Raw genomic sequence first — 15,641 nt, forward strand, 5'->3', positions numbered from 1 at the left:
TTGTTCACCAAACTTTCTAATTTTTACTGAAGTTTACTATGTAATTCAATAAAAACCAGTAACTTCAAAAGCAAAAACACGAGAACTCGGTAAAAAAAGGTTTATCACTAAATATAAATGTAGTTCATCAAAAATCAAGTGAATGGAGCAAGGTCTTGGCCCACACTAGTTTAGTTCGATAGAATGCATGTCTGTAAAACCCAATTGTGGCCCTTGTGTAATTTTCTTTAAAATATTGTCGAGGGGTTTGGTTGACATAAAAAAAATGACAAGAAATATAAAAATCTTAAAAAGCGAGATAATATTGATTAGCTTGATTGGTAAAACAGGAACAATCACAATCTTTAAGAATAGAGAGATATGGTTGCCCCTCTTGAAATATCTAGATCCTCAATTTCTTATACACGGTAAAATTTCTTATTGGAAGTTCCATCTCCTAAATTCAACCTAAAATCATAAGAGAGAGATGGGGTCTTTTTTTTTACTAATGGAAAAAATGAAAAATGATGAGTGAGAAAGTGGGTAGAGAGAGGGGAATGGTGATTTTTTTTACACAAGGTTAACGATAGTCTAAGGGAAAAATAGGAAATTGTCTCTATGGTACCATGAAATATGGATAAATTGTAAGAAAATGACCTTAAATTTTAATAATATCTACGAGATACCCTAAGGGGAAAAAAAACCTAATTTCCCAATACATTTTACAGTTTTTACTTTGTACACTTATTTTGTTTTCATTAAATTTATGACCCCATTTTTTGGATTATCTTCTAAGTTGAATGGATCCTTGATCGGAAAGGGAAAAGTCGATTGGGCCCCAGTAATAGTATTTCAATTACTAATAGGGAATCTTGAACTTTAAATGCATGGGCCAGGGTGGTGAATAAAAACGAAGTAGTACTAATCAGATTATATAATTACAAAGGCTTTACTTGGGCCGGCGATGGGGCCGCAATCAACGTCAAAAGCCAAGGCGTTTACTCGTTTACTATCGTGCTCCTGCGCTCTAGACAATCAAAATCTTTCACGACACGGTCAAATTTAAAAGGAAGCTTAAAATCGAGCTACATGTTTTTTGCTTTAAATATTCTTTTTTATTTCCAAAATATAAATCTTACAAAAGATAACGCGCTAGTGTCGCGAAATTGTAGGGCGTCACTTGTTGATTCAATTTTTGTGCAATTGTCAAAACTGCCCTCTATAATATCCGAAGTGTTAGAATACAACCTTTCTTTATTTAAGGATTTTTTGTCATTTAATACCTTAAAAAAACTAGTTTTTGTAATTTAACACCTTACTTATTTTTTATTGTTTTTAAACACCTTAAAAAACAAAAAAAATATAGAAATCAACATGTTGACCCTAAAGTTTTGATGATGACAAAGCAAACTCCTGACAATTGGTTAAGTTATGTTGCATAATAGGTTCCGAGATCCTTAGAGGGATAATGCTAAGTTAAGGAGATCCTGAGTTGGATAAACTAAGCAACGTGGAATATAAGCAAGTAATTGATCCATGTCAGACACTACATTGAAGAAATAATCATTAAGCAAGGCGAGATCCTTAGGCGAGTTCCTAAGGCGAGATCCTCATATATTATGTGGATCCTCGATGTTCCAGAGAAGGAACAAATTGGGAAGTCTTCGAGTGAAGCTTCTAAAGGTGCAACATGAAGACTACAACATATGAGTTTATGTTTAGGATTTATGTAAGTATTTAATATTGTTTATGCGTAATTTGGAACGAAAGGAACCTAAGTATTTTGGTACGTTTTAAATGAAATATGTTAACTGTAATTATAAAAGAGTTTTAACTTGGAAAATCTTTTTAATAAATAAAATGAATTTAATTAATAAATGAAACATAGGATTCTGATTTATTATCCTTGTTTCTCAAGTAAAAGATTTTCCATGTTCCTTGAAACTCTCCCCACGTATTTCTGTTTAACGTACATTTAGTGTTTTGATTTGGTCTCCCTTGTTTCTCTCCAACTATGCCCATGTTACTGAGCAGTAACTGTTAGTGGGTAGTTGAGGAGAACATGGGTACCCAACCCTAAGTAAAACTCTCCTATAAAAGGAGAAGAGTTTTGGCTTTTCAAAACACAACTGATTTCTACAAAATCTATCTTAAAGAGCTTAAACGTTTTAAAAGAATCAGTTGGCAAAATAGAGTGTTCCTTGAGTTCCTTATTACTATAAGCTTTATTACGTAATAGAATCTATCTATCATATTGTATTTTGGGTTTAAGGATTGAGTGATCCTTGAGTGACTTAGAGTTAAGTCAAAGAGAGAAAGAGCGACTAAGAGTTTAGTCAAAGAGAGAAACAGTGACTTAGAGTTAAGTCAAAGAGAAAAGGAGCGACTTAGAGTTAAGTCAGAGAGAGAAAGAGTAGCACAGTAATCGAAGGGGATTGCTGTGGGGAACTCGTGTTCGAGAGGAACTCGAGTTAAAGAGTGTATTTGTAATAGAGTTATTGCATTAATACAAAAGAGTAGTGAGGTTCTTCTTGATTAGGGTCAAGAAGGTTCCTCCGTTTTATATCTTTCTTCGCTCATTGTTCTCAGTCTCTTTATTGTTTAAATTCCGCAAGAAACTTACTCAAGTTCCCAAGAAACAATTCACCCCCCCTCTTGTCAAGTGTTCCTACTGAACTATCAGTTGGTATCAGAGCAGGATCTCACAAAAATACAGGAAACCCTGTTGAGAAAAAGTTCCTGGAAAGTATGAACGCTTACGAGAAACTCGAGGAAGGTTATTCCACTCAAAGACCTCCAATGTTCAACGGGAAATTCTACACCTACTGGAAGAACAGGATGGAGATCTATATCAAGGCAGAGAACTATCAAGTCTGGCGAGTCATAGAAGTCGGTGATTTCAAGGTAACAATGACCAATGCTCAAAATGAGGTAGTTCCTAAACCCATGTCTGAATTTACTAAGGAAGATTTTGAGAAATTAGAAATCAATGCAATGGCTGTGAAAATCTTGCATTGCGGCCTTGGACCTCACGAACATAACAGAGTTATGGGGTGCAAGAGCGCAAAGCAAATCTGGGATCTCCTTCAAATAACTCATGAGGGAACTAATGAGGTCAAACGTTCTAAAATTGATTTATTAATGTCTAAGTATGAACGTTTTGAAATGCAACCAAGAGAAACAATCCAGGAAATGTTTACTCGTTTCACTAACATTACTAATGAGCTAGTTTCTCTTGGAAGAATTATTCCCTCTGATGAACAGGTTAGGAAGATCCTAAGGAGCATGCCACAGGATGATAGATGGAGAACCAAGGTCACTGCATTGTTTGAAACAAAGGACTTCACCAAATTCAACATTGAACAATTGGCGGGATCCTTGATGACTCATGAATTACATCTAGGAGCAGCTGTTCCTGAGAACCGAGGCCTTGCTCTCAAGGCTGAGGAACAGGAGGACTCATAACCTGATGAAGATGAGGTTGCTACGTTGGTCAGAAGAATGAAAAGATTTTACAGGAACTCTAAACCTGGAAATCTAAGAGGAAGGAACTCAATGAGAAAACCAAGCGGTTCCAAGTCTGACCAAGGATGTTTCAAGTGCGGTGATTCTGACCATCAAATCAAATACTGCCCTCAGTGGGAAATGAAAAAGGGAAAGGCAAGGGAAAGGATCAATATAAGGAAAGATTCAACAAATCCACCTTTGCCAAGCCCAACTTCAAGAAGGCAATGATCGAAGCTTGGGAAGAAGCCACTGACTCGGAAGAAGATGAGGATCAACCAGAAGAAACAGCAAACCTTTGTCTTATGGCAAAGATCGATGAATCAACACAAGATCCATCAAGTGAAGTAAGTTCCTCAACTCTTCAATCTCTGTCTGTAAATAAATTAGTGGAATTATTGATAGAAACTCTAGACATTTTTAAAAAGCTTATCGTAATAAAGGCTCAAAGTGACAAGGCAATGGAACTTAGCAAAGAACACACAACCTGCCTCGATAATGTTAAATCTGATGTACATGGTAGGTTCTTTCAGTTGCCTGACAGGAACACCTCTCTTAAAGACTCTTTTAAAAGTGTTGAAAATGTACATATTATGCTTGATGAAACTAATGAAGTTCAGGAACAGAAGGATTTCGAAAATGGTTTGATTCACTTCACAGATAACAATGAGGAAACTTCTCCAGCTAGACAACATAAAGAGACAGTTGAATCAGGAGTTCAAGAAATCAAAGTGAATCAGGGAGTTCCTACTCAAGAGGAACAAGATCTTAGAGTTCATGATCCAGAAGTTCCTGTTCCTGAGGATCACCCTATTATTCAACAGGAACAAGGAACTCGAGGATCTCAAGGAACTCAAGAAACAGAAGTAACTGAGGAAAGTTTGAATATTCATGTGGCTCAATCTCAACCTAAGCCATGGAAACATCAGAGTTCCTCTCCAATGGATCTGATCGTCAGCGACATTGAAAGAGGAATTGTGACAAGATCTGAACTCAGGAACTTTTGTACTTTCCATGCGTTCCTCTCCATAATCAAGCCAAATAACCAGAAGGGGATAGAACTCAAATGGATGTACAGGATCAAGCTTGATAAATGTGGAACAATGGTCAGGAACAGAGCAAGGTTAGTTGTTAAAGGCTACAATCAACAGAAAGGTACTAATTTCGAAGAAACTTTTGTTCCTGTTGTTAGATTAGAAACTATAAAAACTTTAATTGTTTTTGCAGCCTTTACAGAAATTAAGTTGTACCACATGGACGTCAAACGTGTCTCCATAAATGAATTTTTTAAAAAGGACGTCTGTGTGGAACAACCTCCCCATTATAAAAATCATGAATTTTCAAATCACATCTATAAGCCTGACAAAGCTCTCCATGGGTTAAAGCAAGTTACAAGATCGTGGTGCGAAATATTATCTAAAATCCTTCTGAAAAATGATTTTAAACGAAGCAGATATGACAAAACTTTATTCTTAAAATCAAAAGGAACTGACTCACTAGTTGTACAATTTTACGTTGATAATATACTGTTTGGTACAACTAATGAAAATTTGTGCAAGGAACATGCAAAGTAAACAAGCAGAAAGAAGCACGGGAAAATGAGATTGGACCTCGGGATGATCAAGCTGAGATAAGTAAGCAGGAAAGTTCCTCACAAGGTATTACTTTTATAGATTTATGCATAACTACTATATACCATTATAAATACATGTGCGTGAAGCATAACTGAAGTTTACCATTGTTAAGGAACAACTAAAAGTTTAAAATTAAAATATGTATTTAATTAGTCAAGCAATATGAGATACGTAATTAAAACAGTTCCACTAAAATAGGAGGATCATGGATATATTCTTTTTGTTACAATTTTCTTCCATCTTTTATTTTTTCCACAAATTATTTTTATTATTTTTATTTCTTTTTATATATCCATATTTTTATTTATTTTTTTTCATTGAATTTTATTTTTTTCAAAATTAAAAGCTAATGGATCACACCTATGGATCTCTCATACCCAATTCCACCACCAAATTCAAATTTCACCAATTCAAACAAAAGAAACCCTAAAAATTAAAAATCCCCAAATTCAAACCCTAGCCATGAAAAAATTCCCAAATTGAAAACCACCACCACCATCACCGGCGGCCGGACCCAACAGGCCACGACCACCGGCGACCTCGGCTCGGCGACCGGACTCAACCCGGCCAACCGACCGAGCCCAGCCACTAGCCTCGAGCCCAGCCGCGAACCACCTCTCTTTCGCCCTTACTCCCAGCCACGACCCACCACCTCTTACCTCCACAAGAAACAGCGGCGGTGGCTCCTAATCACCGCCCTCCCAGCCGTCCGACACCGCCGTCATCGCCGAACCTCACACCCCCACTTTCGACACACAACCACCCAAAACCCTCCACCAAAACCCGTCCACGACCACAACAACTTCTACCCTACCTACTGTTCTGGTCGCTGAGGATGAAAACGGGGCACACCACCGACCCGCGAAGAGAGCGGCGGTCGGGTGGTGAGATTATTGCAAAACCGAAAAAAAAAATAATAAAAAAAAAAAAAAAAAAAAAATACGGATTGTTCTAAGGGGGAAATTACCTCGGTCCGTGTTCCTTCGGTTGTTGATGCAAATATGGTGACGAGGTTTACAATTAATATTGAGGATTTATGGTTTATGTATTATTTTTAAAGGGATGCCGTTGTTATACCGGAAAAAAAAAAAAAAAAAAAAAAAAAAAATAGAAGAAGAAAAAAAAAAGAGTATGACAGGGTTCACAAAGTGGTTCCAAGGTGAAATATTCTCTGTTGTTTGTTGATATATCTTATGCTAATGAGAATAATGATGAAAAAGTGGGAGAATTAAAAGGCAGCAATAGAAATCGAGACAGGGTGTGGATCGATATGAAGTTGAGAAAGGACCAACCTAAACTTGCTACATACCCAAGCCATCTTTCCTGATCCTATCCATTTGTGTTACATTACGCTTTTGATTTTTTTTGGAACTTTTTATTTTATTTTTTTATTTTTTTTTGTATGTAACCATCTGTTGGGAAACATACAATTTCTCTTCCTTTATTTCTGTGGAACTCCTAAAAGATCGTATCTCTAAAAACTTGGCTTGTTAATTATTATGTTTTATATTCGAATTTAGTACGTTGGAACTTAACTTTGAGGCTAACTTAGTTTGCCAACTGTTGATCGGAGGGCGCTATAATCGGTATATATTAGTATTGTGTATTTCTACTTTTTGTTAATGCCAACAGGGGGAAATGAATGCAAACTTAACTTAAATTGATCACTTGAGTCCGTCTCACTACTCTCTTCTCGATGTAAGTTTATAAAATTTTATTTCTCGTTCTTAATTTTATTTTCGTTTATTAAAATTAATTTCAATTTTCCTTAATTTCATTTAGGAAATTTAGATTAATTTTTATAAAAATACTTTATTTAATTTATTGCTTTATATTTATGCTAATTGATTATTATTGCATTTAGTGAAAGTTTGCTTATGTTGTCATCACCAAAAAGGGGGAATATTGTTGACCCTAAAGTTTTGATGATGACAAAGCAAACTCCTGACAATTGGTTAAGTTATGTTGCATAATAGGTTCCGAGATCCTTAGAGGGATAATGCTAAGTTAAGGAGATCCTGAGTTGGATAAACTAAGCAACGTGGAATATAAGCAAGTAATTGATCCATGTCAGACACTACATTGAAGAAATAATCATTAAGCAAGGCGAGATCCTTAGGCGAGTTCCTAAGGCGAGATCCTCATATATTATGTGGATCCTCGATGTTCCAGAGAAGGAACAAATTGGGAAGTCTTCGAGTGAAGCTTCTAAAGGTGCAACATGAAGACTACAACATATGAGTTTATGTTTAGGATTTATGTAAGTATTTAATATTGTTTATGCGTAATTTGGAACGAAAGGAACCTAAGTATTTTGGTACGTTTTAAATGAAATATGTTAACTGTAATTATAAAAGAGTTTTAACTTGGAAAATCTTTTTAATAAATAAAATGAATTTAATTAATAAATGAAACATAGGATTCTGATTTATTATCCTTGTTTCTCAAGTAAAAGATTTTCCATGTTCCTTGAAACTCTCCCCACGTATTTCTGTTTAACGTACATTTAGTGTTTTGATTTGGTCTCCCTTGTTTCTCTCCAACTATGCCCATGTTACTGAGCAGTAACTGTTAGTGGGTAGTTGAGGAGAACATGGGTACCCAACCCTAAGTAAAACTCTCCTATAAAAGGAGAAGAGTTTTGGCTTTTCAAAACACAACTGATTTCTACAAAATCTATCTTAAAGAGCTTAAACGTTTTAAAAGAATCAGTTGGCAAAATAGAGTGTTCCTTGAGTTCCTTATTACTATAAGCTTTATTACGTAATAGAATCTATCTATCATATTGTATTTTGGGTTTAAGGATTGAGTGATCCTTGAGTGACTTAGAGTTAAGTCAAAGAGAGAAAGAGCGACTAAGAGTTTAGTCAAAGAGAGAAACAGTGACTTAGAGTTAAGTCAAAGAGAAAATGAGCGACTTAGAGTTAAGTCAGAGAGAGAAAGAGTAGCACAGTAATCGAAGGGGATTGCTGTGGGGAACTCGTGTTCGAGAGGAACTCGAGTTAAAGAGTGTATTTGTAATAGAGTTATTGCATTAATACAAAAGAGTAGTGAGGTTCTTCTTGATTAGGGTCAAGAAGGTTCCTCCGTTTTATATCTTTCTTCGCTCATTGTTCTCAGTCTCTTTATTGTTTAAATTCCGCAAGAAACTTACTCAAGTTCCCAAGAAACAATTCACCCCCCCTCTTGTCAAGTGTTCCTACTGAACTATCACAACACCACTTGACAATTTTTGTTAGAAAAAACATTACTCCCTCCGTATTTTTTTAAGAGATACACTTGGCCGGGCACGGGTATTAAGAAGAATAATTGAATGAAATAAAATAATGAAGCAAGTGGGGTTGGATAGATATTTTAATAATTAAACATGTGGGGACCATGTCATTTTGGTGGGTGGAAGGTGGGGTGGATTTATGAAATTATTTGTTTAATAGGATGGTGGGTGATAGGGTAAATTAGATGTATTATTTAATTAGATGGTGGGGTTGATAAGTTACTAAAAATGGCAAGTGTATCTCTTAAATAAATACGGCCGGAAAAGGCAAGTGTATCCCTTAAATAAATACGGAGGGAGTAGTTTTTAACTATGCTAAAGTTCTCAAGCTATGATATGGTGGTAAACAACTCCTTCTACCATTAAATTATGCTAGCATGATTAAAAATCAACGTTTTTTTCTTATGGAAATCGTTAAGCGGTGTTGATTTATAAATTTTTAGATTTTTAAGGTGTTTAAATATAATAAAAAATAAGTAAGGTGTTTAATTACAAAAACTATTTTTTTTTAAGGTGTTAAATAACAAAAAATCCTTTATTTAATGAATGAATGAATTCCTTCTTCTCACCAATTGTTGTCATCGCTTTATTGCTCGTGTTTTGTTGTAACCTTTATAGATATTGTGTCATCACTTGCTCTAAAACATCCCAAATCCCACAAAGTCCCACAAACAGATAAATTATCGTCGTTGGTCCCGCTTGTGCCTGCTGTGCGCACACAAGAGCCCCGGTTGACCCTCGTCCCTTGCTCTTGTCGCCATTAGGCAAGAGAGCCCTATCAGATGCAGATGCTTACTCGTGCCCCTACGAGTCACAAGACACTCATTCCGCACAAGGCTCGCATCCTTGCCGCCAATAGGCAAGAGTGCGCCACACGGTTTCGAAGTCAAAATATTCGGACTGTGACACGAAGGCTCCGCTCAATACTTCTAGTGTATACGGAGTACTGCAGTTGATAATCTTGATATTGCAGAGTATGGCCATGTCCTTCTAATATTAATTGGCTGAATTAAATTAAACTGAGCTGAACTGAACTGAATGGTGTTGAACTAAATTGAACTGAATTTAAATACAAAATGACAGGATCTTTTTGGAAAACTATTACTCCATCCGTCTCTTTTTGTTTTTTACGTTTGGTATTTTGCACGCGTTTTAACGATTAATTAATGTACACTGAGATTCTTCTAAGTTTTTATGTAAATGAGAAAAAATACGTTTATTTATAATGTTTTCATTCTTATCAAAATTCTGATATTGGAAAAATGAGAAAAAAGTTAATGTCCCGATGGAAAAGTGTGAGAGATTACATGACCCAATGGATTTAATTGGTTAAAATAAAAATTGGACACAAATTTTGATGATAATTGTAAAGAACATTTTGGGACATCCAAAAAGGAAAACGTAAAGAACAAAAAAGAGACGGAGGGAGTATTTAAATACTTTACTTTTAGAAAATTCAAAAAATATTTTTCGTCAAAATAAACGGAGCTTAATGTATGCTTGATTACTAATCTTTCAATATTAAAGTATTGTATGTGAACATTTTTTAAAACTTTAAGAAATCTTCCCCTCTCTCTCTACCACTATCTCTCTGGTTATATGTGAACTTTAAGAATATTAAAGTATTGTATGTGAACATTGGTTGGCTCTTTAAAATAGCTCTTGGAGGACTCTCCCCTCTCTCTCTACCACTATCTCTCTACAAGACACACTCAAGAATTCATTCTTAAAAACACCCAACATTGGTTGGTTACTCAAATGAGCTCTCCATTATCATTTTTACCATTTGGTGGTCCACAATTAATTGTGTTTTTAACCAAAGTTACTATCCAATTTTAAAAGTTACTCCCCACTTTTCAACAACAATCAACTCTTGAAGGGCTCTTGGGCAAGAGATACCTTGAAGTAGCTCTCCATGAAGAGCTACTCAAGAGCCCCTCAAAAACCACTCAAGAGCCCCAATGTTGACCAAGAGATAGTTCTTGTTGGAGAGCTACTGGAGAGCTACTTGGAGAGACACTCCAAAAGCCCCAATGTACATGCTCTTAGAGCTTATGTATAGGTGAGACTCCGACCTGAAAAGCTCCGCTCAACAGTCTTTATTTTTTGGTTGTTGTTGGCCTTAGCCTTTGACCCAAAGTGTAACCTGACATGACCTTCCTGCATTTTGTATGAGCCAAACCCTATAATATCAGGTGATCAACTCCAAGTTATCAGTTGTTGATATGAACTTGTAATTGTAATGGTATTGTTATATATGCAGTAGTTGTTATAGCTTAATTATATGCAGTAGTTCTGTAGTTGTTATACAGTACTCCGTATTAAGTAATGTAATCCAACTACCATTTACAAATATACTTCCCAAAAATCAAGTTAATAAGATGATAAGAACGACTATAATGGTATCAAAAAAATTCGATCATCAAATTTATTCATAAGTAACTAAGTTATATATTGAATAATTTTGTTTGGATTTGGCATACTACGTGTAGTACGTCGTTGTAAATAAAGTCAAAACAACAATCGAAAGTCCAACGGAGAAGAGCTTGTTACCACCATTTTGGTTTTTAAGTAGTTGGCTTTTAGTTTTTTGGTTCTACTACGAGGAGTTCCCACCGCTTTCGGCGAGTAGACATATCTCCTGTGGGAGTTTGCATGAGTACCTCGATGGGCAGCATCCCTCCCAGTTGAGGTTTTATCCATTCCCAAGGCTCGAACCTGAGACCTTGGCTAAGGAGCAAGAGACCCTTAACTACTCATGCCAACCTCAATTAGTGTAGTTCGCTTTTAGTTGGTTATGTAAGTTGTGTAAGGTTCTTTAATGTTTCTAGTTTGAGTTGTAATTTTTAAACTTGTTTATTATGCAATATTAAGCCTATGTCAAAAGAAAAAAAGAAAAAAAAACTGAGTTATTGAATTATTTGTTGATTTAGCGTTTTTAAGTACGCATTCAGTTGTAATCATCGTGATTAATTAATAGTTTTCATTTCCGAAGTCTTGTTCATTAGGACAATTGTTATTCCCTATCTTGATTTTTTTAATTCTAAACCAGTATGTACTCCGTATTTTTTTAAAAACTTTCTATACCCGTATAGTAGAAGAGTAAGTATAAGAGTAAGATAACTAATCAAATACGGAGTAAATGAAATTAGCTAAACTGCTAGCATTGCAATCACAACTTCTATGAGTATGATTAAAAAAAAAATCTAAAAATGGCATAAATTATCCACTACTCTTCAAAATGCTTTCAATATAATTATCTAACGGTTACAAAACAACGAAACTTTTGCACAATTTACTCCCATCCAGTGCAAACATCCTCAACAAAAATCTCTTATTTTCCACCACGACAATTTGATGGATTATTTTATTTTATTTTTATCATAGAATTGTGTTCCATCGCTGATTCGTTACACCGTATCCACGCACGAATATAGGGTGAAAGGGGTAGTTCAGGCAATCCCATGAACAACAAAACGAGCAAATACCAAGTCATCTTTGAAAGGGAAATATAGAATACAGATTACAGAGTAACAAATTTTAGACAAGAAAGAAACAGTCGTTGCCCTCAAAAAGCAACCTAGACCATCCACTCCCAAAAACAGTGGGTCCCCCCTCCAAATACCAACTCATTTAACTGTCAACCGCATTCTTTTATCTTACAACACTTTTCTTCCCTATTTTCCCTCTGTTTTCATTTTCTCTCTGCTTTTCTCTGTTAACCCCCTGTTCTTTTCTCTGTCTTTTGAAATTCTGATATCAAATAACAAAAAAAAATGTGGCCGGGAGGGGCAGATAATAAAAAAATCTGGGCAGGAGGGGCAGATAATCAAGGCCACTTCCTCGGCCGGATTAGTATACGCCGTAATCAAGTCGCTTCCATGGAAGGAGAAGTTGAAGATTTGGAGCTTTTTCAAAGGAAAATTTCCGATCGTTTTTCCGATCTTTTACCTCCTAAAAAGGAATCCTACCATTCGTCTGGTATACCTTCATCGATTTCTATCTCCTCCGCCGCGAGTGATTCTCCTACGGCGGGGAGTATTGACGGCGATTCTAGCCCCTTTTCGGGATGTGAGACGTTCCTTTCAATTGCTTGGATAAGGAAACTTCTTGATGCTTTTCTATCTTGTGAGACGGAATTCAAGGCCGTGCTTTTGATCGGGAGGGAACCGTCTCAGGTTGCGAAAGCGCCTCTTGATCGTTTGATTCCTGATTTGCTGGATAGGGCGGTTAAGGGTTTGGATATTTGTAATGGGATTACTCATGGTATTGATGCTGTTAAGTTTATGAAAAATCAAGCTCAGATTGTTGTCTCTGCCTTGGAACAGAGGCCCTTCACCGATGGCCAGGTAAAAATATTAAAATTCTCAAAAAAAAATTCTTTTTTGGTTGATTATGAACATTTTGGATTATGATCATTTGGGCATGAAATGGGTATGATTGAATTATTACATTTTCAAGGTCAATTTGAGAATTTTGACGGATTGAATTCAAATGGGTATTGCATGATATCATTAATTTTGGTCAAACAAGAAATTCATATAATTGTATATATAAAGAATTTCATCTTTGAATGAATAAATTGACCGGTTAAATCGAAAATGGTCGACCTAAATTCATCCAAAATATCCAATTTTTTTTTATATATTTTAAAATCAACCTTTAAATTGGTTAATCTATTGAATTTGTTATTTTAAAATGATGGAATTCAATTAAAAGTAGAAGAAATCATGCATTTGATGGAATAATAAAATTAATAAATAATGGAATAATTGAACTTTGATGGTTTTGTTGACAGATTCGGAGGGCAAGAAGAGCACTTGCAGCACTACAAGGGTCAGTTGTGATGGATGAAAAGGAAAACACAGGCAAGTCGACGGAGCGATCATGGTCTTTTGGCAAGCGCACAAGCGGCGCGTCATCAAAAGACCGCCACCACGGGCTGAGCTTCAAGTCTCTATCGTGGAGCGTGGCCAAGCATTGGTCAGCTGCCAAGCAAGTCCAATCAATCTCCTCCAATCTCAACGCGCCACGCAGCGGGGAACCAACAGGGCTGGCCCTTACGGTTTACATCATGAACGTGGTCCTGGTGTTTGTAATGTGGGCCCTTGTGGCTGCTATTCCTTGCCAGGACCGGGCCGGGCTCGGGACCCACATCCCGGTCCCTAAACAATCAAATTGGGCCCACGGCATATGTGGGGTCCAGGAAAAGATTGCTGAGGAATGGAAAAAGAAAGAAAAGAAAGGGTCAGCTGGACTAATGGAGGAGGTGATCAAGATAGATAAATTGGCTCATTCCTTAGTGGAGTTCGCCGACAATTTTCATTACCCAATGGAGGAGGAGAAGGAGGCTGAATTCGCCGCCCAAGTCGCCGAGCTAGCGGAGATATGCCGGAAAATGGATGATGGGCTCGGGCCGCTACAGTCACAGATTAGGGAGTTGTTCCATAGACTTGTAAGGAGTCGTGCAATGATACTAGATGTCCTTGATCAAGCAGGCAAATCATCTACCCCTCATGTATAGGTTAGAAAGAAAATTTCTTATTTTTTATTTTTTGGGTTATTCTTTTCATTTCATGGAACCGTGTAAATTTTATGTTATCTGGGAATTTCTTGTTTCCTAAGGATGTGAAATGTTTCACACAAAAAAAATATATATAGAAAAAGAAAAAAAAGACCAACATTTAGGGTAGATTAGTGTTAAAGTAGAGGTTTTCTATTAGGGAGTTTCTGTGCTATTCATCCACAAATGCTTGATTGGGTGCTTAGTTTCTCTCATTTGAGCTTTAGATTAACTGATTTGGGACATTAACTTTCTATATATAGAATTATAGAAATATACTAAAACTAGTGGGATGTTTATTCTTTGGCGTTAATCTTTTGGAGTGAGTTTAAATTTTTAAGGAATCCGTATATATTGTATGCGCACTTAGGATCTTTTACCAAACTGGCTACTTTTAAAATTTTATTTACCAAAATGGCTACTTTTAAATTCTATTTCCCAAACTAGCTATTTCGTATTATTTATTTACCAAAATGACTATTTTGACTTTGAGACAAAAAAAAAACCATTAAACTGGTTTGGTTTTTATTTTTTAATATATATGTAAACCAGTTTTATATTTTTTTTATTTTAGACAAAAAAATAATTAATAAACACTAAAACCTTTAAACTTAAATTTAAAAACTTCGTAAACTTAAATATGATAACTCCATAACTAACCATTGTCCCTAATATTCGTCCAAAGCAACATGTATTCCCAGTAGAACTCGATACTCAGGAAAAAAAAAATGACATAAATAGGGTAATGAACGAAAGAAGGTACAAATTCAAATATGCTCAAGTAGACAATTGAGGCTATTTAAAACCCAAATCAGTTTAATATTTTGTTTTTTAAATACTCAAACCAAACTGGTTCACTATTTAAAAAAAATCAAACCGGTTCACTATTTTTTTTAAAAAATATCAAACCGGTTCACTATTAAAAAAAATATGTATCAAACCGGTTCACTATTAAAAAAAATATGTATCAAACCGGTTCACTATTAAAAAGAAAATCAAAGCGGTTCACTATTTTAAAAAAGCTCAAACCGGTTCAGTATAAAAATAAAAACTTAGACCGATTCATTGCTTTTACTTTAAAGTCAAAATTAAAATATAGCTAGTTTAAAATCTAAATAATAGCTAGTTTGGGAAATAAAATTAAAAGATAGTCATTTTGGTAAATAAAATTTTAAAATTAGCCACTTTGGTAAAAGATCCGCGCACTTATCATTTTATTTTATTTTACAAAAAAAGAGAATAAATATTTTACATAGATTTTCAAACGCGCTTTCTTCATCTTGTATGCATGTAAAATTAAATCGATTGACCTTGTATACATGCAAATTTCACATGTTTAAATTTTTAAAACGGTTTTTTCATGAAATGCCCCTGAGGTTTCACAAAACGCACCAAATACACCCGCGCGTTTCAAAATACATAATATACCCCTATTTTTTAAAAAAATGCACCAAATGCCCTTAAATATCTTTAATGACTAACGGTCGTTAACTCCGTTAGTATTAACCTCTAATTGCCTCTACTTAACTCTAGCTAACAAATATAATTGAATTTGAAGCCCAAAATTGAAGAACAATAAATCTGAAAATTGAAGAACAAAACTCATAAATTTGAAGAAGAGAATATGAAATTTTCAGAGTTTAATTCCTAAAATCAAAAATCTAAACTACAAATTCGAATTGTAGTG

The 15,641-nt window shown here is 35.3% G+C and overlaps 1 protein-coding gene across 1 annotated transcript; it reads left to right on the top strand.

Moving 5' to 3' along the window:
- Nucleotides 1-12,003: 12,003 nt before the first annotated feature.
- Nucleotides 12,004-14,015, top strand: LOC110805600 (protein ROH1). The gene is made up of 2 exons (XM_022011222.2): nt 12,004-12,740; nt 13,190-14,015. Exons 1-2 carry the CDS (start codon nt 12,168-12,170, stop codon nt 13,913-13,915), a joined length of 1,299 nt encoding a protein of 432 aa, XP_021866914.1. The 5' UTR covers nt 12,004-12,167; the 3' UTR covers nt 13,916-14,015.
- Nucleotides 14,016-15,641: the final 1,626 nt, after the last annotated feature.

The sequence above is a fragment of the Spinacia oleracea genome, chromosome 6, assembly GCF_020520425.1.
Source record: "Spinacia oleracea cultivar Varoflay chromosome 6, BTI_SOV_V1, whole genome shotgun sequence".
Taxonomy (NCBI): domain Eukaryota; kingdom Viridiplantae; phylum Streptophyta; class Magnoliopsida; order Caryophyllales; family Amaranthaceae; genus Spinacia; species Spinacia oleracea.

What these genes read in the sequence shown, in the direction of transcription:
- LOC110805600 (XM_022011222.2), top strand. Translation starts at nt 12,168, where the DNA reads ATGTGGCCGGGAGGGGCAGATAATAAAAAAATCTGGGCAGGAGGGGCA. An exon ending in GGCCCTTCACCGATGGCCAG is followed by an intron (nt 12,741 to 13,189) that starts GTAAAAATATTA and finishes TTTTGTTGACAG; the next exon opens with ATTCGGAGGGCAAGAAGAGC.